At 58.1% G+C, this 20,832-nt stretch overlaps 1 protein-coding gene across 1 annotated transcript in view; it reads right to left on the reverse strand.

Moving 5' to 3' along the window:
* LOC125091020 (uncharacterized) overlaps nucleotides 1–20,832 on the reverse strand; it is a 134,602-nt gene that overhangs the window by 31,753 nt on the left and 82,017 nt on the right. Inside the window, exons 38-50 of the mRNA XM_047714389.1 lie at nucleotides 19,027–19,335; nucleotides 18,065–18,294; nucleotides 17,817–17,978; nucleotides 16,791–16,868; nucleotides 15,162–15,521; nucleotides 13,877–14,230; nucleotides 12,306–12,659; nucleotides 10,320–10,451; nucleotides 7,994–8,143; nucleotides 7,769–7,885; nucleotides 4,846–5,053; nucleotides 2,128–2,294; nucleotides 886–998 (exon numbers count right to left, since the gene is read on the reverse strand). Of these exons, the coding sequence (XP_047570345.1) occupies nucleotides 886–998; nucleotides 2,128–2,294; nucleotides 4,846–5,053; nucleotides 7,769–7,885; nucleotides 7,994–8,143; nucleotides 10,320–10,451; nucleotides 12,306–12,659; nucleotides 13,877–14,230; nucleotides 15,162–15,521; nucleotides 16,791–16,868; nucleotides 17,817–17,978; nucleotides 18,065–18,294; nucleotides 19,027–19,335 (2,734 nt within the window). The remainder of the gene's footprint in view (nucleotides 1–885; nucleotides 999–2,127; nucleotides 2,295–4,845; nucleotides 5,054–7,768; nucleotides 7,886–7,993; nucleotides 8,144–10,319; nucleotides 10,452–12,305; nucleotides 12,660–13,876; nucleotides 14,231–15,161; nucleotides 15,522–16,790; nucleotides 16,869–17,816; nucleotides 17,979–18,064; nucleotides 18,295–19,026; nucleotides 19,336–20,832) is intronic.

Raw genomic sequence — 20,832 nt, forward strand, 5'->3', positions numbered from 1 at the left:
CACCTGGCCCGTGCCTGGTTCTGGCATGTGGGATAGAGCACCTCTGGGCCTCCGTTTCCCCTTCAGCAAAAGGGGCTGCAGGGGTACTGGGCTGAGTGTCTCCAGTCAGGTTTGGGCAGGGGAGGCCTCCGCAGGGTCTGGACAGCAGGATTTTAACTGCACTCACTCCTGGCAGCCCTGTGCTCACCGTGGCCCTTCAGGCCGGGGTGCTCGGGGCTCCCCACTGCTGCTGTGGGGCGCTGCCCCCTTCTGGTCCTTCTTCCACTGCAGCACTGCTATCTTGGGCCAGATGGCCCATGGCCACGGGCCGACCTGTGCCCTTGGTGAGCGTTAGCACTGCCTCCTCTGGCCTCTGCCCACCAGAAGCCACTGGAAATTTCCCCAGACGTCACCAAGTGACCCCGGGTGGGCAAACCCACCCCAGGTGAGAACCACTGGTCTAGACCGCTCCCAGCTGGCTTCCTCATGACCCTCAGGGACCCCGTCTGGGTGCTGGAGCCAGGCAGCCCTCGCCCCGGACGCATACACGTGCGAGGCCGCTGAGCTCTGGGCCAGGCAGCCAGGAGGTGCCCACACTGAAGAGCTATAATAATTATTCATTTGTATTTGAGGTCTAGCATACATTTCACTTGTGAGACCAAGTCCTCGTCCATGTCATACCCCCGAACGTCAAGGTTATTTTACTAGCTGTGTGACCTCGGGTGAGTTACTTTGCTTCTCTGTGCTTCTCCTTTCCACATCTGGGCAGTGGGGCGGCGGGGAGGGGTCAAGGAGGTGCTGGGGGTTGGAGGTGAGCACACAGCAGGGGCTCCACTGATGTCTCCCCCGCACCCGCTCTTCTGGTGGGAGGAGAGGGGACCCCCAGAGCTGCAGAGAACCCCTCACCGGAACTCCTGGCTCTGGCCACGCACGTCAAGGACCAGGCTGGCTTGAGAATCGCAGGTCAGCCGTAGGGAAGACAGCATCTGTTCCTCTGCCCAGAGCTGCTGGAACACGAGCTGTGGAAGGGGCAGGTGTGAGGAGTGCAGCGGGCCCGAGGACCCACCTTGGCCCCACTCTGCAGCTCCCTCCCAGCAGCTGGCACTGCACCCCACCAGACCCGCACCCCAGACATCGGCAAAGAATGAGCCCCCCCCACATCTCCCCATCACTGGCCTGAAGCCAAGGAGAGGAGGTTTAGAGGAGGTGAGGGAGAGCGGAAACAGGGTCTGCTCAGTTGTGGGGTACAGGGACCAAGGACAAGGACCCACTGTGTGAGGGGTACCTGGGGCTCTCTACACGGCAGAGTACAGTGGGGGCAGGGCAGTGCTGGTCACCGGAAACAAGAGGTTGTGAATGAAGCTTCCGGAATGGGCAGCCAGAGAGCCCAGCCCGGACAGGTGACCTTCAGCCAAGTGACAGTGACCAGGGCCTGGCCCCATTCAGGAGACCACAGCAGATTTCCCCCTCTCAGAGGTGGGAGGGCATCATGGGAAAGGGCCTAGGTGCCAGCCTGAGTCCCTTTTGCTGCCCCCTTGCTACGTGACCTTGAGTAGGTGACAAACACACGCGTGTCCCATGGATGGGGATGACAGGGACTGTCGTCACAGCAGCAAATGCTTCTACAGCAACTGTTTGACCAGATACCACCACTGTCTCCATCCTCCCAAACCCCATGTTGTCAGTACAGCTATCATCCCCATTTCAGGAACAGACTGAGGGCACAGAGAGGCTAAGGAATTTGCCTGAGGTCACACAGCACGCTGTGTGAGTCAGCTGGGATCTGAAGTCCAGAGCTGGGATTCTTAAGAACTATGCCACCTGCCCCTCGTGGGGCATTAGGAGGAGGAAAGGAATCAGGCCATGGAAAACCCCCAGGACGGCACTGAGCATGGAGCAGGGGCTCCAACAGCAAAAGCTGGGCTTTGGCTCGAGGGCGAGAGTAGAAAGGCAGAAAGCACACAGGGCGGGGACCTGGAACGGGGGCTTCCAGCATCTACAAATTGTAAAGTGCTGGAGAGACACAGCGCAGGACATCTGTTGGGCGAGCCCGTAGTCGGTCCCCTGCACACTGGGGAACAGGACAGAGTGGACGGAATTAGCGGGGAGGCCAGCCTGGCGGGGGCGGGGGGTGCACCCACTCCTCACCTGGGTGGTCGAGGGCAGGCCCAGCCTCCGGAGAGCGGGGGCCGTGTGGCTGGCGTTCACCAGCAGCTCCAGGGAGCCATTCGCCGGCCAGGACACCAGGGCTGCCACGTCCATGCCGACACCACCATCCCCTCTGTGGAGGGCCACGCTGGCCCGGGTCTGGGTCTCTAGGGGCAGAGGAGGGCACAGGCTGCTGGGGGCTCGGTTCACCTCCCTGTGCGTGTGGGATGCCAGACAAGGCTTTCGCTTCTCAAGAGCCTCTGGGACTTCACCTGCCAGGTGGTATCCTCCTCGATGAGCGTGGCCGGGCCGGCTCCTCTCCCCAGGATTGCTGGTGAGAGGACACCTCTGAGAGCCCACCTGAAGTACCCCCTGACCCTTCCTTCTCCCTCCCTGGGGTCGGTCAGCCCCATGAGGGCAGGACCTTCGGTCTGTTCCCTGCTCTGTTCCCAGCACTTGGCACAGCTCCGGACACATCGCAGGCAGTGGGGAGACGGACAAATAAATACTTATCTCCGGGTTTATCAAACATCCAAAGGATATCAAATGATACTGACCTGGAGCCCACCAGGCCCAGGATGGAGGGTCCTCGCCCATCCCACCCACGTGGGGAACCTCCAGGGTCCTGCCTCCCAGCCTGACCACACCTCCATGTGGCCTCCATGTGACCCTCCAGGAAAGGCAATTCCAGGAGCTTCGTCCTTCTTATTTTTGGACTTAAATCCCCCTGCTACGGTAGGAAGCAGTTCTCCAGGGTACAGAGGTGAACCCTAGCCTACGTCACTGGGGATGGCGGGGGTGGGGTTGGTGCAGCTCATAGCTACTGCCCGTGACACCTGACCCAGAGCCATCACCTGCCATCTGGGCCCATCGGGGCAGGTAGCGCTCTAAGCCTCGATTTCCTCATCAATAAAGTGGGCACAGCCAGCCCACCTTGAGTGACCCTGCTAAGATGAAGAGAGAGAACACCCCTGAGAACACCTGCCCGTCAGACACACGGGTCCCAGGAAGGGTTCTCTTCCTTCCTTCCCAGGTGGTGTTCAACCTCAAGCACCCGCTGTGCGTGGGGCCCAAGGAGGAGGGGACCCACATTAAAGGAGCCCCAGTCTCCAAGCCCGGGGAAGTTTCAGATGGTCAGAGACAGCAAGAATGTTAAGACCAAGCAGAAAATGCCCCCCACCAAGGGGCTGGGACAGCCAAACGTGAGCAGCCGTGTGCACCTGAGACCTCTCCCTGGCTGCAGGTGACCACGGCAGGCCTCTCAGGAGCGAGGAACTGGGTCACCCTGGAATGACTGTCCCATGATTGACACACCACATCCCCAATAGGCCCTTCCTCGGAGCAGTCTGTGAGGTCAATCTCCCTGTCGGCTCCAAGTACCCAGTCACCTCACAGGGGGCTGAAAGCCAAGGACGGAAAAGTTTGAGGCCAGGAGAAGATGACCCAAGTGACAGGGGAGCCCCCGAGGGGTCCTGATCTCTGCATTCTACACAGGGGGCCAGCAGGGGGCCTGGAGCCACACTGCCTGGATTCAGGTCTTGATCTCATCGTTCCAAGGCTGTGTGACCTGGAGCAAGTGACTCAGCCGCTCTGAGCTTCCTTTACCTCCCCCGCAGAATGGGAACAGTTACTAACCCCTACCTCACACATTCACGAATTCACTCAACAGATTAGCTGGATAACTACTAGGCTCCACTCTCTAAAACAGGCAAAAATCATCCCTGTCCTTGTGGAGAGTGCATTCTAGGGTGAGGTGGGCAAAACAGAGGCAATGAGAAATGAAGGTCCTGAGTCAGTCAGTCAATAGGACGTTAGAGCGACCAAGCCAGGAACAGGGACGGGGTGAGCTCGAGGGAGCTGGGGTTACCAGGAAATAAGCTGGGTGGGGAAAGCCTCACTGAAGAGATGACACTTGAAAGGGACTGTGCCGAGCAGACGTGCCGGGGAAGAGCCTCCCAGACGGAGGAACGGCCTGTGCAAAGGTCCTGAGGCAGGAGCCAGCCCAATGTGTTTGAAGACTAGCGAGGAGTGAAATGAGCAGAGGCCAGAAGAGGGGTGAGAGAACGGAGGGTGTGGATCCTGAGGGCTCAGAGGCCCCACTACGGGCTTCGAGCTTCCCTTGGCCTGAACGGATGGCTGAGCAGACTCACTGAGCTTCTGTGTCCAGAGAGCTTGCCTGGCATATGGTAAGCACCCCATCAACACTGGCTCTTACTACCTGCCCCCCTCCATTCGAGGTTCAACTGCTTATCCCTAAAAATCACGTTGAAGCCGTAAGCATCAGTACCAATGAAATGTGGCCTCATCTGGAAATGGGGGCCCTGCAGAGCGGATCAGGTCGAGACGCGGTCTTGCTGAAGTAGGGAGGGCCCTCAGCCAGCGACCGGGGTCCTTGAAAGAAGAGAAGAGGCCCAGGCACAGAGGCAGAGATCAGAGGGAGGCAGCCACGAGCCAAGGATCGGCTGGGGCCTCCAGCTAGAAGATGCCAGAAAGGATCCCCCCATCGAGCCTTCGGCAGAAGCACGGCCCTGCGGACACCTGGGCTCCAGGACTGCTACAGAGGACACATCTTTGCAAGCCTAGGAAAGGAATACAGTCTCCCCACCTGGGAACCAGGGCTTCAAGGGCAAGGATGTCCTTTGGTTCTGAGAGTGGAGAGCAGGCCCCCGGGTTGGGGGAATCGGCCCTCCGTTCCTGGGGCAGCCCTGGGTGCCTTACCGTGTGTCTGCAGCTTGGCGCTCAGACGGGCCTGGCCTGGGAGCCCGGCCTGCAACAGGGTCACGCTGTTGTGCTCGCTCCAGCCAGAGAGCTGCAGGTGTCCCGCATGGTGACCGCCACTCACGGAGTAGTTCACGGACGTGGGCCCTGCTGAGATGCGTCCGGAATGCTGAAAGCTGGAACCGCTGCTGGGAACGTCCACAGAGGCCTGGAATGACACGTCGGAGAGGGTGGCTCGCCGGGGGCAGAGACAGCCAGCCTGGCCCAGCTCACTCCGGCTCCCGCAGACCCACAGCACTGTGTGTGGGCGGGGGGAGCTGAGACCCACCACCTTGCGGGAGTTGCAAGGGAAAGAGCAAGGGGACATGCGCTGTGTTGCTGGGTGGGGCGTGCTGGCCCAGGAACGGCTGCCTGCAGCTACGGGGTTTCCATGTGGGGTAGTTAAGAAGTTCTGGAATGAATGAAAAAAAAAAAAAAAAAGTTCTGGAACGAGAGAACCGAGGCACACTACTACGAATGGGCCTTATGCCCTTGAAAATGCTTGAAAATACTTAAAATGGGGGACGCCTGAGTGGCTCAGTGGGTTAGGCATCTGCCTTCAGCTCAGGTCATGACCCCAGGGTCCTAGGATGGAGTCCCACGCTGGGCTCCTTGCTCAGCAGGGACCCTGCTTCTCCCTCTGCCTGCTACTCCTCCTGCTTGTGCTCTCTCGGACCATTAAATAAAAATTTTTTTAAAAATACTTAAAATGTAGGGGCGCCTGGGTGGCTCAGTGGGTTAAGCCGCTGCCTTCGGCTCAGGTCATGATCTCAGGGTCCTGGAATCGAGCCCAGCGTCGGGCTCTCTGCTCAGCAGGGACCCTGCTTCCCCTCTCTCTCTCTCTCTGCCTGCCTCTCTGTCTACTTGTGATCTCTCTCTGTCAAATAAATAAAATCTTTAAAAAAAAAATACTTAAAATGTAATACTTTTATATATTATACTACAATAAAAAATGTTTGCAAAATACACATAACTTTGGAAGGTTTTCGACAGGCACAAGCTCTCTATGTCTCCAAGCAGCCCCCCGACCCATTTTCAGCTCTCTACCTGGCCCCCAAAGGCTTTGAGTTTGCAGCCTCTGTCCCCCATTGGAGCAACAGCGACCAGCACGGGCATAAAGCCCCTCGCTGTGTGGCATCAGCGACTTTACAAAGCAGGAAGTTCTGTCCCGCCCTTCGGTGATGCTGGCTGAGCGCCTACTAAGTGCTGGGCCCTGTCCTGCACCTGGAGATGCCATCGTGCACCAAACACGGGATTGCCGGGGCCGTGCAGCCTGGAGGCCGGCTGCGAGAGACAGACCAGGACAAGGAAGAAGGCATCGTGGGCCGGACGGAAAGAGGATGGAAAAGAGAAAGCAATCGGGGAGCATGTGAGATACTAAGAAATACACAGGCGTAGGTATCTATGCCTTTGCCCCCGGTTCCTGCCCACATCTGGTCTGTGATCCCCAGAGTTCCCACCTTGCAAACTCCACAGTGAGTGGGAGAGGGGAGCGTCTTACTGGAGCTCCTCAATCCCTTGGAATTTCGTGGGTGAGACAAGTGCCTTCTGTTCTACTGAGGGGACTCTCGGTGGGTTCCCCAGAAAGACCAAGCCCTGGTGAGAAGCTGGAACCTTTAGCCCCCGCCCCCGTCCTCAGGGAGGGGAGGAGAGGCTGCGGGGCGAGTGGAAGATCCGGCACACTCACGGGATGAAGGCCTGTGAAAATCCCTCAACCGTGGGGCTCGGGGGCTTTAGGGCGGGCTGAACACATCCGCGGGCAGGGAAGGGGGCACCCGCGAATGGGTCGTGGGTGGGGGAGTCCCCACCCATCTGGACCCACGTGTGTTCTGAGTGTCAGACGAGGAGCAAAGCCATCTTCTTTACAGAGGGGTTCGGGTGGGGGAGATGGGGGCCAGGGCAGGGGTCTTCAGGGAAGCCTGGAGAAGGGACATGGGTGAAAAGACCCGGGGAGGCCAGGAGCAGGCAGTGGGCATCAAAGGGAGGAAACATCTGGCGAGCCTGAGTATGGGGGACAGGGAGCCAGAGGACAGTCAGCAAGCAGGGAGTCCCCCCCGGTGGGTGAGCTCGGGGGGGGTGGGGGGAGTCCCTGGGGGGTGACCTCAGAGAAGGCACAGCACCAGATCCTTGCACGAGGTTTTTGGGGCCAGGGTGCAGTCTGAGGAACTGGAATGGACGTGGAGGGGCCCTGGGTGGAGACCCAAGGGGGCAGCAATGAAGGCGGGAGCCCAGCTAGGTGGCTGGAACCTGGGTGTGACCCGAGGTGGCCTGGAGCAGATGACACAGCTGGAGGTGGGGGACAAGGGGTCGGGCTCCGGGCACATCTGGGAGGACATGCCATCTGCGTCTGCTGAAGGCGGGGTCCGGGGTGTGAGTGAAACAGGGATGAAGGCTGACACCGAGGGTTTTGCGGTGATGCTGGGGGTGTGGGGAGGAGGTGCCACTGAGATACGGAAACGGGAGGGGCAGGCGGCCGGGCTGGGCAAGCCAGGAGCCCACCCGCCTCCAAGGGGAGAGACACATGTATACAGACCTGCGGGTGTGGGGTCTAAAGAAGGAAAAAGGGGGGAGCTTCTGTGCAGCAGAGAGAGATACCGGCCCAGAATGCCCAGGCTGAGAGCAGGTAGTAAGGCTAAAAAGGGAGTCAAGGACACGCACTCGGTCCACAGGGAGGCTTTGGACCCAGGGGCATGTGGCTAGGCTAGGGAGAGAAGCCCTATCCCTACTATCGAGATGAGGAGATTGAGGCTCAGAAGGAAGTCTGAACCTTGTTCCACCTCCCCTTTTTATCCACCTTACTTCCAAGAACGTTTGTTGAGTGAATGCACGAAAGCACAAACGCACGCATGAGTTTCCATTATGACCAGCGCTCCCCGAGGCTGACCTGCAGGCCCAGTTTGTCCGCCAGACACGGCGTCCGCAGCACGGGGATGTTGTGCTGGAGCGTGTAGGACAGGGAGACGTGCTCTGGCCGCCGAGTGAACGTCAGCTCCTCCAACACCTGCCCGCGGGGACAACTGTGAGACCTGGGCCTCGGGCTGGGCTGTCCCCAGGACCCCCACAAGCCCCGCCCCCAGCTCCTGGAGGCCCCACCTGCAGAGCCCCACACCTGTTTGTCGTCGACTCGGACCTGCAGGGTTCGTCTGTAGCCCAGCCCGTGGCTCTCGGTGGCCAGATCCAGCAGGACACAGGCTGGGAGGCCCAAGGGGCTGGGCTGGGGGAGGCTGTGTACCAGCAACATAGCCACCTCCCGCTGGGTCTGCGAAGGAGGCAGAGTAACAGACTCTGTGCCTGGCAGGTGGCCAGAGTGCCCCACGGAGGGGAGCATAAACTACTCAGACATTAAATCAAGCCCCGTCTCCCCCTCCCTGTTGTCTACCGCACCCTAGAAGAACAGTCAGGGGAATTTCCACCTAAGGCAGCGAATGTATTTTGGGATGCTTGATAGAAAGGAAGGGGCAAATGCAAAGTTCACGGGGGAGGAGAGGAACCTCAGAAAGAGAGGCTTCGGCGAGGTTGAGGGAGGGACCCACAGACTGTTTGAGAAGGATGCACCTTGCAGGTTGGGATGCAGCAGAGAGAAAACCATCTGGACAAATAAAAGACAAAAAAAAAAAAAAAAAATCCCGAGACGTTCAGATGATGCTCACAGAAGGGCGTGAAGAATGCCCTGCAAGGCTGCTCTGCCTACTGAAGTGATGGTCAGCGACTTTCCCAGGCAGCTCCGGGCAGGCTGGCGAGCTCTGAGAGAATCAAACAGGCAGGGCTGAGCCTGCACACCCTCTCTGATCCAGCGGCTCCGCTCAGCCCGTGTTCACCGAAACACAGGCATACCAGGGAGCTTGAGGCCCTGTTATTTGCAAGAGGCCAAAACTGGACGCTGGCATCCCTAAGAATTGAAAGCCGGGTCTTGGAAAGAGATCTGCGTGACCGTGGTCCTAGGAGCACTGCTCCCAGTACTCAAAGGTCGGAAACAACTTGAACATCAGCAGACAGATGATCAACACGGTGTGGTCTGTCCACACCACGTGGCATTGCTGGGACTTAAGGAAGGAGGGACACTCTGACAGCAGTGACAACGTGGGGGAAACCTGAGGACGTGATGGTCGGAGAACAGAGCCAGTCACAGAAAGACAGATGCTGTGTGATTCCGCCTGTAGGAGGTGCCCTGAGTAGTCAAACCCAAAGAGACAGAAAGGGGAAGGGTGGTTGCCAGGGGCTGGGGGGAGCAGGGAACGAGGAGTTGCTGTGTCATGGGCATAGAGTTTCGGTCGTGCAGTAGGAAGACAGTCCCGGAGACGGAGGGTGGGGAGGGCTGCACAGGAACATGGGTATTTGGAAGACCACTGAACTTTTGACTTAGAAATGGTTAAGACGGTTAATTTTTTTAAAAATTACATATTTGTCAGAGAGAGAGAGCAAGCACAGGCAGGGGAAGCAGCAGGCAGAGGGAGAAGCAGGCTTCCCACTGAGCAGGGAGCCCGATGCAGGGTTCGATTCCAGAACCCTGCGATCATGACCTGAGCTGAAGGCAGACGTTTAACCGACGGAGCCCTCCAGGCATCCCAAGATAGTAAATCTTATATGTATTTTACAACAAAAAAATTCTGAAACAAAATAAAAACAGGTGCATGACTAATTAATAAGATCTACAGTAAAAGGATGACAGCCCCCAAAAGCTAATGGGTAGAAGGACAGATGGCCTGTAATACATCCACACTGTCAAATACTATACGGCAATGAGGTACGATCGAAAGCAAGGCAGGAAATCTCACAAACCTAATGGTTTTTTGGTTTGGTTCTTAAAAGATGCACTTATTTGAGGGGAGAAGGAAGAAGGAGAGGGAGAGAAAGCCTTAAGCAGACTCCACGCTGAGTGCAGAACCCGACAAGGGACTCGAACTCACAGCCCTGAGATAGGGACCTGAGCCAGAACCAAAAGACAGATGCTCCAACGACCGTGACCCCCAGGTGCCCCGCACAAACATGTTGAAGAGGAGGCAGGGGTGAAAAGGAACACTCTGCGTGCTTCTACAGACGGACGGGACATTCAAGAACATGCGTGTCGGGGGGCTCCTGGGTGTGCCCGGTGAGAAGAAGGGGGCCCGAGTGAGGCTTCTGGGGTTCTGGTCACATTCTGCGCTTTGAGGTAGGTGGTATTTGCTTTGTAAAAATGCCACCAAGCTGAGTACTTTTCATCTCTGCCCTCTCCCTGTCATGTTTGCTACATTTCCATAAAACCTTTTTTTTTTTTTTAAAGCAAACGAGCAAGAGAAAAGTGGGGGGGCCGTGGGGCTTCATGTTGGAAGCCTCATGCCTCCACGTACGGGTCCCGAGGCTCCCATCTCGAAGCTAGGAGAGCACCCGGTGCTTCTCCTCGGGCCTCAGCACCCCTTCCCTGGTGTCCCCAGGCACCCCGACCCCTGTGATCTGACCACGGTAGCCTTGAGGGTGAGCAGTCCTCGCAGCGAGCTGTGGTTCACGGCGACTAGGACCCGGGCGTCCACAGCCACAGAGTTCACGGCGACAGCCCCGGAGCTGTTGACTCGGCCAGGGAACCCCAGGTCCTGGAGAGGTTTTGAGACACAAAAGCAAGGCTCTCGATCAGGGATCCTAAGACCTCCCTCTCGAACTGTCCACCCAGTGGGATGTGAACATCTTTCTAGGACAGGGTTTGTGGCTTTGATCACGGTCTCAGAGTCCCCGAGGGCCCCTGGCTGTAGCTCTCTCCACTGTGTAATGAGTTCCCCCCTCCTGCCTCCCCGCCCTTCCCGAATCCCCAGGGATCTGATTTTGGCATCAGGAGACCCCGGTCTTGTGGACCAACCTGCCCAACAATCCTACAACCAGAGAAGCTAGAGAGCCCTCCTCCTCTCCCCCTCCCCTCCCGGGGCAGACCCAGCTCTCCCAGAGAGCTCCCAGCACACACAAGAGCCCTCCAAGGCTTCCGTGCCTTAGCACGGGGCAGGGAAAGACACGTCCATTCTCCAGCCCCCACCGTGCCCTGGGCCGTGCTGGGCCGCGGGTATCTGCTGTTTTAACTACTCCTGATAGCAGAGGGGTCTTTACAACTCATTTTGTGATAAAACTGAGACCCAGAAAGGATGACTTGCTCAAGGCCACCCAAAGACAAGGGGGCAGAGCCACGTCTCAGTCTAATGCTTCCTGGCCTCCCAGGTGGCCTTGCGGGCATGGGCTTTGCTGAGACCCGCACCTGCCTGACACGGCCTCCAACCCTTCTCCCCACTCCCTCCTTGAAAGGCCTTCCTCCCAGGCCTCCAGGCCCCTCCTCCCTTGGGTTTCTCGCCCTCCCTTGCTTGTCCTTGGTAGCTGGTACCCAGAGCTGCTCCCTGATGCCCCGCCCCAGTCCACACCCACCCCATGGACATCTCAGCCAGTCCCCCGGCTTTCAGAGACCACAGCCAAGTTCCTGACTCCAAGAGCTGCCCCCCACAGCTTCACGTGGGCATCCAACAGCCCTGGCAAGTTTAACACGTCCAAGATGGGACTGGGTCGGGGACACCTCCCCAGCCCTCCTCTTCCCACTGTGCTGTCCATCACAGTCACCAGCAACCCCAGCCCTCTCAACACACGGGACACAAGCAGAGGAGACGCCCTGCTCCCCTGCCCCCTCTCTCGCATCCCCACTCCCAAACCTCCAGCCAGTCCTCAGTCTCAGCCTCTACAAAGGATCCTGAATCTGAGTGCTCTCCCACCTCCTGTGCTTTTCATATAGCAGGAGTCAGCAAAGGAAGGTGGATGGGCCACACCCAGCCCATTACCTGCTGTTATAAATAAAGCTTTCTCGGCACATGGTCACGCCCATTTGTGTGTTTATTGTTTATACGGTGTTTTGTGCTGTAACCACAGGGCTGAGTAGTTACCACAGAGGCTACACAACCTGCAAAAGCTGAAGATATTTACTCTCTGGCCTTTTAGAGAAAGGTTTTGGTGACCCTGGTTCTAGCAAATGCTTTGCCTTTCTGGCTCTGCCTCAGGACCTTTGCACTGGCCCTGCCTAGAAGGCTCTCTCCCCAGATAGCCACGTTCCTTCTTCTCCTTCAAGTCTCTGCTCAAATGACGTCTTGTCTTTGGGGCCAATCTTGACTAACTTTTAAAAATTGCAGTGTGTGTCCTGTTATTCACTCCCCCGTTCCCACTTTCTGCCTCGCCGTAGTCCTTACCACTAGCTGATACGGCCTGCACTTCGCTGATGGATGCCTGGGGTTGCCTGTCTCCCCCAAGCAGGCATTTACCTCTGCTGTATTTCCAGGGCACAGAGTGGGCTCAATAAGTATTTGACGAGTCCCTTCCTCTGGGGTTTAATCTCTCTCGTTTCTCCAGTGGTTGAAAAGAAAGCCCCGCCCTGCCCACTGGAGACTGTGGGGCCTACCCACCCCCCATGCCTCAGCGCCCCTTACCTGCAGGGCCTCGCAGGAGCTCTCAGCCAGCACCCACCAGTGCAGCCCGTGGTCTAGGCGCAGCTCGCCACCGCCCTGCAGCTCACAGGCCCCCGCCTGCAGCTCCAGACCCAGCCGGTGCCCGGCCGCCCACCCAAGCTGGACATTCAGCAAGGCCTCCGGGGGGATGGCCCGCAGCATGGGCAGCATGTGACTCAGTTTCACTCGGAGTGTGGCTTCCGATGGGTGCACGGCCGCCGCCAAGGTCAGGGACGCAGTCTGGCCGGGCGAGGCGAGGGCCCCGGACACCGCTGCTTCTCCACCTGTGGCTTGCAGGGAGCCATTTAGCTGCGTCCCTGCTGGGAGGCCCAGGCCCTGGCAGACCAGAAGGGGGTCAGAGAGAGGTCCCAGGTCAGGAGCGAATCTGATTCTCCATCTGCCATCATCTCATCCCTCCAGCCCCCCAGCCCCCCAATCTGTGCTTCCCTCACCCCACAAAAGAGCAGCAGTCCCAACACACAAGTAACCAGTGTAGAAAGTCAGTACCCACACAGCCTCATGCTAAGTGCTCTGCAGGAATCACCTTTCTTCAGCCTGTCCCCAGCCCGGAGCTGGGCAGTCGCTGTCCCCATGTGACAGACGGGGAGACTGAGGCTCAAAGAGGCAAAACGAATGAATGTCCACAATACCAGGGTTTACCAGCAGAGCTCAGGTCTGTACCCAATTGGTCTTCTACAGTCTGTGCCTTTAATCTAGGCCATCAGGTAGGATAGTTACTAACCACGTGGGGCTGTTTCCATTGAAATTAAAATGAAGCAAAAGGAGGAATTCAGCTTCTCGGTTGCACTAGTGAGTGTCGGTTGCACTAGTGAGTGTCGTGCTCGGTAGCTACTTGAGGCTAGTGGCTACTGTCCCGGGTAGCAAAGGAAGAACTTATCCATCATCCTAGAGCGTGAGTGGGTGGGTCTCCCATGATGCTTTACGCTCTCGTGGGTGGCTCAGGGGTGTGCTGATTTAATAGTGACGGCATCTGTGAGTGCCCGGGGATGCCGAGGGGACCAGACCCTGTCCCTACCCCCAGGAGGCTCCACTGGGAGGGGAGAGACAAGGTGACAGGCAGGATGATAGTCTGTACTGTCTGACTCAGTGTCCCCCTTTCCTGAGACTCAGGTTCTCCTCCCCCAAATATCACAGGAGAATTCTCAGACCATCTCGTGGCCCAGATAAAGCCCAGGCTGTGGTTTCATAACCGAGACATGCCTGTCCCCACTGTCAGCAGAGGAGAGAGCCCCTCATTGCCTTCCTGCACTCAGAAGGTCACTGAAATGACAAATGCATAAATTGCAACTGTGTGGTCCTTCCACGGCACGGCTCTGAGTGACCCTTATCTCTCTCGGCCTCAATTTTCCCATCTGCCAAATGGGAATATAAGACTAGAGAGGAACCGAGTGCTGGAGAGAGAATTTGGGGAAGAGTGGCAGGGGTCTTGAGAAGCGCGGAGGAGGGAGCCGGCCAGGCTCTGGCCGCACACTGGCAGGGGCTCTGGAGACCTCCCCCCACCCCCAGCTGCCTTATTGGCCCGTCATACACACCTCCAGCAGCGGGCAGCCAGGCTCGGTGGCCAGTGTCCACACGCTCTGGTTCCCACGCTGCTCCAGCATGCCCTGTAGCCGGCACGGCCCCAGCTGGAGGGCCAGGGAGCTGCGGGCAGCAGGGCGGGGCTGGACAGCCAGGCTGATGGCGATGCTGGGGGGCAGGCCCAGGCGGCCCAGCAGGGGCAGGGAGTGGACCAGGTGCCCGACAACAGAGGTCTGGGGCCCACAGGTGCGGGCCAGCTGCAGGAGGGCATCTCCTCGGTCACTGTGGAGGCCCGTGGCCAGACTGACCTCACAGGGGCCCCAGCTCAGGCTGCCCTCAGCGTGCAGGGCCTGCGGGATGCCCGTTGCCTGGAATATGGAGAAGTGGCTGGAGTTAAGGGCAGCTTTGGAAGCCAATGTCGGGGAGCTGGGTATGAGCCTGGCTGGGAAAACGGCGGTGTCGCCCTGCGGGCTCAACTATACCAGCACCTCCCTCTGCAAAGTAGCCAATACCCTGGGTACCCCATGGACAGAGGTAGGCTCCAGTTCTGGGTCCACCACTGACTCTATCTTGCTGAACCTGAACCTCAGTTTACCCATCTGGAAAATGGGGGTTGATCATAGCGCCCCGAGTCCCTGGGAAATGTCAATGAGTTAATGCTTATGACTTGCTGGCCAGAGGCAGGCACCCAGAAAACACCGGCTGCTGGAAATTCAGCACTGACATCAATGATGGTTGGCTGGAGGGCGGAGAGCCTAAGTAACTTGTCCCACTGGCGCTGATGACATGCCCCTCACGGAGGCACGGACCCAAGATGGAAACGAGAGGGGAGTGATGCGGTTAATTCCACTCCGGTCTCCCAGCTTCTCTGGGCCCCAGACCCCAGGACTAGGGACACAAGCAGCCCCTTCCTAGCGGGGGTGAGGATTTGAGGAGCACATCTGAGAGGCTTCAGAGAGTACTCAGCACACAGTGCTCACAAAAGTCAGCACGTACTTCTCAATATTCTCATGAGTCCTCCCAGACCCTGAATCCTAGAGGCAGGATGAGCACCAGAATGGAAGCCAACCAGGGGGGCCCCTTTGTGAAAAGGAAGAATATTCACATCGGGGTTCCATTTTTGGCTCAAAGTTTTGTACTCGATGCCTCCCCCCGAATCAGGGGATAATGGCAAGACAACAGAAGTTTTTCATGCTGAGAGCAGAGCTGTGTATACAGTAGGAAGTTAATAATATAGAGGGGGGCAGGGGTCTGGCCAGGCCTCTGCACTGCTGGGTGTTGGGTGGGGAGGGGGCTTACCTCCAGCAGAGGACAGCGGTTCACCAGGGACAGGGTCCAATTGGTGTTAGTGATGTTGGCCTCAGGACCGACATCCCCACGCGCGGTCAGGGCACACTGGCCAAGGGCCACCTCCAGCCTGGCCCTGGGGGGATCGTGTCCTCCTAGAGACGCCTGGATGTGGTTGTCGGGGGCAACCCCCAGAGCCTGAAGGGGAGGCCATGTGTGCTGGAGGCTGGCGTCCAGGTGGGTACGGCGGTGTCCACAGGCTGTGTGGACGTGGGTCCGGGCGAATGTGTCCCCGGAAGTCATCTGAGCCTCCAGCCTAGCCGTGTAGGCGCGGACCAGGAGGGAGCCATTCAAGGACAACACGGCCAGATTCTGCCCCCAAGAAAGGCATGGTGAGGCCGAGCAGGGGTCCCCAGAACACCCCACGAAGCGGTGGTGTGCCTCTGCCTGGCCCTGGTGGTCAAGGGAACCCCCGACCCCTGGGACACCCACATACCCAGGGAACCAGCTCTAGTCCTGACAAGTACTTCTCCCTGAAGAGCTGGAAACGGCCACTCAGGGAGTCATGAAGAAGTTCGGCCCCTCAGAGCATTTCGGGTCCCTGATGTCCCCTCCCCGTAGGCCCGTCTCTGGGTCGCCCCACCCTGAGCGTCCTGGTCCCATTTCTGTGACAGAGTCTCAAGTCACTCAACGTCGCTCACGTGGCTTGTCGGGGACATGTCCTTTCTTAATGCCCCCAGAGGAAGTCACCGCTTCTCGGGGTGGGGGGGTAATGTATTCTCAGGACCTGGGGGCCCAGCCTGCAGCCCCGTCAGAGAACCCGGAGCTGCTCACAGCCCCTTCCCCTGGGGCGGGACAGCAGCACCAATGCGGGAGTGAACGCACACTATTGGTCCCACCGCAGCTAAACGGAGGCCACACGGGGGGTGCATGGCTGGGGGGCCCAGACCACAGGCTCTCCTGCCTCTCCCTCCTGCTCTAGAACTAAGGAATGCCTTGATTTCTAGCCCTTTCCTGGAATTCCAGAGCACAGCTACCTGAAGGAAGGGCTATCCACTCACCGCTCCCATCCCAACCCCCTTCCCCAGTTACTTTTTCTAGCAACCAAGCCCCCCCCCCAGCCCCCGACTGGGCGCCAGGCGCACAGCTCCCCATTCCATGTGCCCTGGCTTTCAGCTTCATGCGGGGAAGGCAGCCCCTCTGTCCAGCCTGTTAAAAACCCTTTCAGTCCTGACCCCCTATTCTCTTAGTTAACTCTCCCACCATTTAGGCCCCAGTGTGACCTTGGGAAAGAGACCCAGCTCCTGCGGGGGATGCCAGCACACAGCCAGGCCAGGACGGCGAGCCGCAGGGGCAGAACACCTCTGTCCTCCACCACCCCCCCACAGTCCTCTGGGCTACGTCCCCCTCCACTGCCATCAAGCCACAGACTCTGCCAGGCCAGGCCTGCAACCAGCTGCCCACTCAGGTGGGCAGAGCAGCACTGACAAGTTCCGCAGGAAGCCCTGTGGTTGCCCCAGTGTCTAGTTTACCCCAGGTCCAGGAGCCACAGGACCTGCCAGAGCTCAGGGAGCTCACCTTGCCATGATCTGCCTGTGACAGAGAGGACCCACTGCCCACCTATGACAGGGACCCATGTACCTCGAGAGGCTGCCCCGCGAAGTCCCCCTTGCAAAGCCCTGAGAGCTGGGTGGGAGAGGCGTCTCCGCTGCAGTTGACCTGTGGGGAGCAAGGGGGTTAGGAGGCCACGTTGACCGCCACCACCGGGAATATGGGGCGGGAGGCCTCTGCCCCCAACCTAGAGCCCAGACGGAGCACAGACCTCCAGCTCCACCCCGTCTCCCTTTGTGGAAGCCTCCCTGGGAACAGCCCCCAAGGAGAAGTCCAGAAACCCCAGTGCTACCCCACAGCACCCTCATTAAACTGAAGGAACCAGAGCTCATGTGCTCACGCGCCTGTGTGTGCCAGGCTCTAACTGGTTCTGGGAACCATCAGCAGTCGCGTTTTTCGGATCAGGACACTGAGGCCCAGAGAGAGCAAGCGGCTTGCCCAAAGTCACGCAGAAGGTAAGCCAGGAGGTAGCGGGGCTGCAGGGAGCCGCATGCACCCCGCGCGCCCGAATCCGCTCGCCCCGCCTCCCACACACCGCGGACCGACCCACCACCCCCGCGCCGGCACGCAGGCGGCTTCCGGCTTTTCGTTCTGGACAATAATGCCAAAGTCAGCTGTGCATGCGGTTCCCTCGGCAGTGATGGAGTTTCCTCCAGCAGAAGTATCCAGAGGACTAGCCGCCCGCCAGGGTATGGGCAGTTTTAACTTTGCTAGATGAGGCTGGGGGGTAGGAGTGGCAGGACAGGTGGGCAAGAGGACGAGTGGACAGAAGAAAGAAAGAAAGAGATACAGGCACGGTGGCATGGATGGAAGGGATGGAGGATGGAAGGGAGAATGGGAAGTTGCGAGGGATGATGAGGGGTCGGGAGGGGCCAGGCCGAGTGGGAGGAGCCAGGATGGGTGGGAGGAGCCAGGCTGGGTGGGAGGGGATGGACAGGGTTGGGCAGGACCGGGGGAGGGTCCTGGGTGTTGGCAGGAGCAGGTGGGTAAGGTGACCCCCAAAGTTGGAGAGACAGGAGGCACCTCTGGTGCACCCACTGGGGGCGGGTCACTCACCCAGAGCCGAGCGGGCACGGTGCCCAGCAGCGCTGAGAGGCCGTGGTGCAGCCCCAGGACTAGCCCGTGGTGGCCGCTCTGTCGCCTCGTCTCTAGGACCACACGGAGCTGCTCGCCGTCCACGCTTGCCATCAGCCCAGCCACCACGCCGTGTCCCATGATCTGGGCAGAAGCAAAGCTGTGGGTGTCCCTGGGACCCGCTACCTCCCCAACCCCAGCCAGCACCCAGCCCCCAGCCCCCAACCCACCTGGAAGTGGCCTTGGCCGTCCACGGAGAAGGGGAGGCCCCAGCGCCCGAGGCCAGGCACCGTGTGGGCCAGGCTGGCGTGGAGCCGGCTGCCCGGGGCTCCAGGGGCCGGGCCATCCAGGCTGAGGGCAGCGTCCAGCTGACCCCATGCATTCCGCAGTGCCAGGCTCGCCGACAGGTCGGAAGCCCCATGGGTGTGTGACAGGAGCATCTCTGCCTCCGAAGGGAGTCCTGGGGGCAAAAGGAACCACAGAGATGGCTGCGCCCAGTCTACACTCTGCAGGACAGGGTCCGCAGGCCTTGGGGCAAACTCTGGCCTCCCAGGTCCCACTTCCCCTAATATATCTGATGGAAGCATATAAAGCATCAGTATTGAACCATGTCTGATCCTCAGAAGAGATGCCACGCTCAGCAAGTGAGACGTCGGGTGTCCCCTTTCCATTTCTAACCCCCCGAGACATGAACTAGCTTTCAGGGAGTAGGAGGGGAAAGGGGGGGGTCTGACCCACTCTCCCTTAGCTGCTGCACCCTTGGGCCACCCCCCAAGGCCTTCCTTAAGTCCCTAAGGAGCTAGAGCTGGGGGTGTCCTATCTCCTAACTGTGGTGCAGGAGCATATCCTAGAGCCCGGAGAGACCAGCTTCTAAGACTGAGAAGCCAGGGCCAGGTATGGTGGGGGGTCGTGGGGGAGGGGCTGGCAGCAGGGGGGCTCTCTGCCACCAGGCTGGGAAGCGTGTCAATACTCAGCAAATTCTGCTGTCCCTGCCTTGTGTGTTCTGAATGAATCACCAACACCCCGAGGAAGATGAGGAAGACAGAAGCCCTGGGAGATGCTGGCTGGGGAAGGCACCAGAGCTGGAAGGTGGGTTTGGGGGCTGGGGGCTCCTTTCTCTCCCCTACCCCTTGGCTTCAGGCACTGGGAGCCCTTGGGGAAGAAGACATGTGGCCCCATCCACCCCTCCTACCTGCCTCACTCAAGGTGCTGATGTTGTGATTCAGGCTACCCGAGAGCTGGCCGTGCCCGGGGCCCCAGGCGCAGACCCCACCCAGAGCCAGGCTGGCCTCATCGGCTCGGAGGCGGGCCTGGCCCCCAAGGCTCCCTGTCTGGGCCTGCAGACGCCCTCTCAGCCAGAGCTCTCTTGGCAAGACCTGGCTGTTGTTCTGGGTGAGGATGCCAGTCACGGTGTGTATGCTGGTGCTGTTCCCTGCCGTCTCATGCTTGTCCCGCAGGAGGAAGCCCAGCACGGCTGAGTCAGCAGTGACCCTGACGGTACCTGCAGAGGACGGCAGAGAATTTGTACAGAGACAGAGAATTTGTACAGGAGACTGGGCTGCTCTGGGCAGGAGGGAAAATGATCCTGGGGTAGGAAGCTCCTAGATCTGTGATGTACTTCTGACTCTTGTCCTGGGGGAGGAGCCCATCTGGGAAATGGACCAAATTACACCAGCTCCCTCCCAGGATGCTCTGAGGACCGAGCAAGCTAATTCACAAAGAAAAAGACTTTGCAGAGGGCAGTGGGAAAAGCAGCAAGCCTGCCAGGGGATGCCAGTTAGTACCAGCGCTCCACTCCCACTCAAGAGACTCACAGCCATATTGATAGAAGGGCCCATTATACAGACAACAAAACTGAGACCCAGGAAGACTTGAGGGATTCAACCCGGAACTCCAGGGACAGAAGAGGTCTCATCCACCCAGAGAAGAAGATTCCACACTTTTGGGCAAGTCCATGTCCATATATAACTCATGCAATAGGGAACTTCTGGCTGTTATCAGAACCGTTTGCCTCTCCTGCCCCTACCAGGTTCTCTCGAAGCCTCGGTGTGGTCCAAGTGCCCTTATACCTCCCCCTCCTATCACTTAAGGTTGGACTCATGGGTTATGACCTCCAGGAAGGAGGCCCTTCTGCACCCCTGGGTGCTTTAACCCCCCTTGTTCTGTGCTTTCAGACAGACACAGAAGGCACGCAAGTCTCAATCACAGAGTACACACCACTTTCTGCACAGATAGAGTCTCTCACAGAATCTTGTGATCTTTTTCCAAATTCCTTACATCGTAGGGCCCTACGTCACCATATCCTAGAAGGTATTAGTAACCAGTTAATCATGGGTAACCAGACTAAGATTTCACTAGACTGTTAAGAAGTGAAAGCGAAATGTGGTTGATGGGACAGCATAGAGTCCAGGAACAGACCCACACACACGGCTGACTGGTATCTGATGAAGGTACAAAGATAATTCTGCAGAGAGAAGATGGTCGTTGTAATGAATGTGCTGAAAGACTGAAAATCCACAAGCAAAAAAATCACCTTGACCTTGACCTGATCATACACCCGAATTAATTCAAAATCAACCACGAGCCCAAATTTAGAAACCTAAAACCATAAAACTTCTCAGATGGAGCCTCAGGTTTAGTAAATAGAGATGTCTTATATGACAGCCCAAGCATTATTCATTTAAAAAAAAAAATCAGTTGGACTTGATCAAAATTTAAAGCTTCTGCTGTTCAAAAGACCCCCGTGAAAGACTATAAAGCCACAGCTTGGGAGAAGATATTTTCAAAACACACATCTTACGCAGGACTTGTGTAAGTAATTCCCAAATTCAGTTTGGGAATTCAAGAAAACGACTCAATTTTTTAAATGGGCACTTGACTCATGAAAACTTAGAGGTAGCCCATAAGCCTCTGAAAAGATGCTCGACATAATTAGTCCCAAGGAAAACACAAATTTAAACGAAAAGGAGATTCAATTATAAATCACAAGTGAAAACCC

Source organism: Lutra lutra, chromosome 18 (genome assembly GCF_902655055.1).
Source record: "Lutra lutra chromosome 18, mLutLut1.2, whole genome shotgun sequence".
Lineage (NCBI taxonomy): Eukaryota > Metazoa > Chordata > Mammalia > Carnivora > Mustelidae > Lutra > Lutra lutra.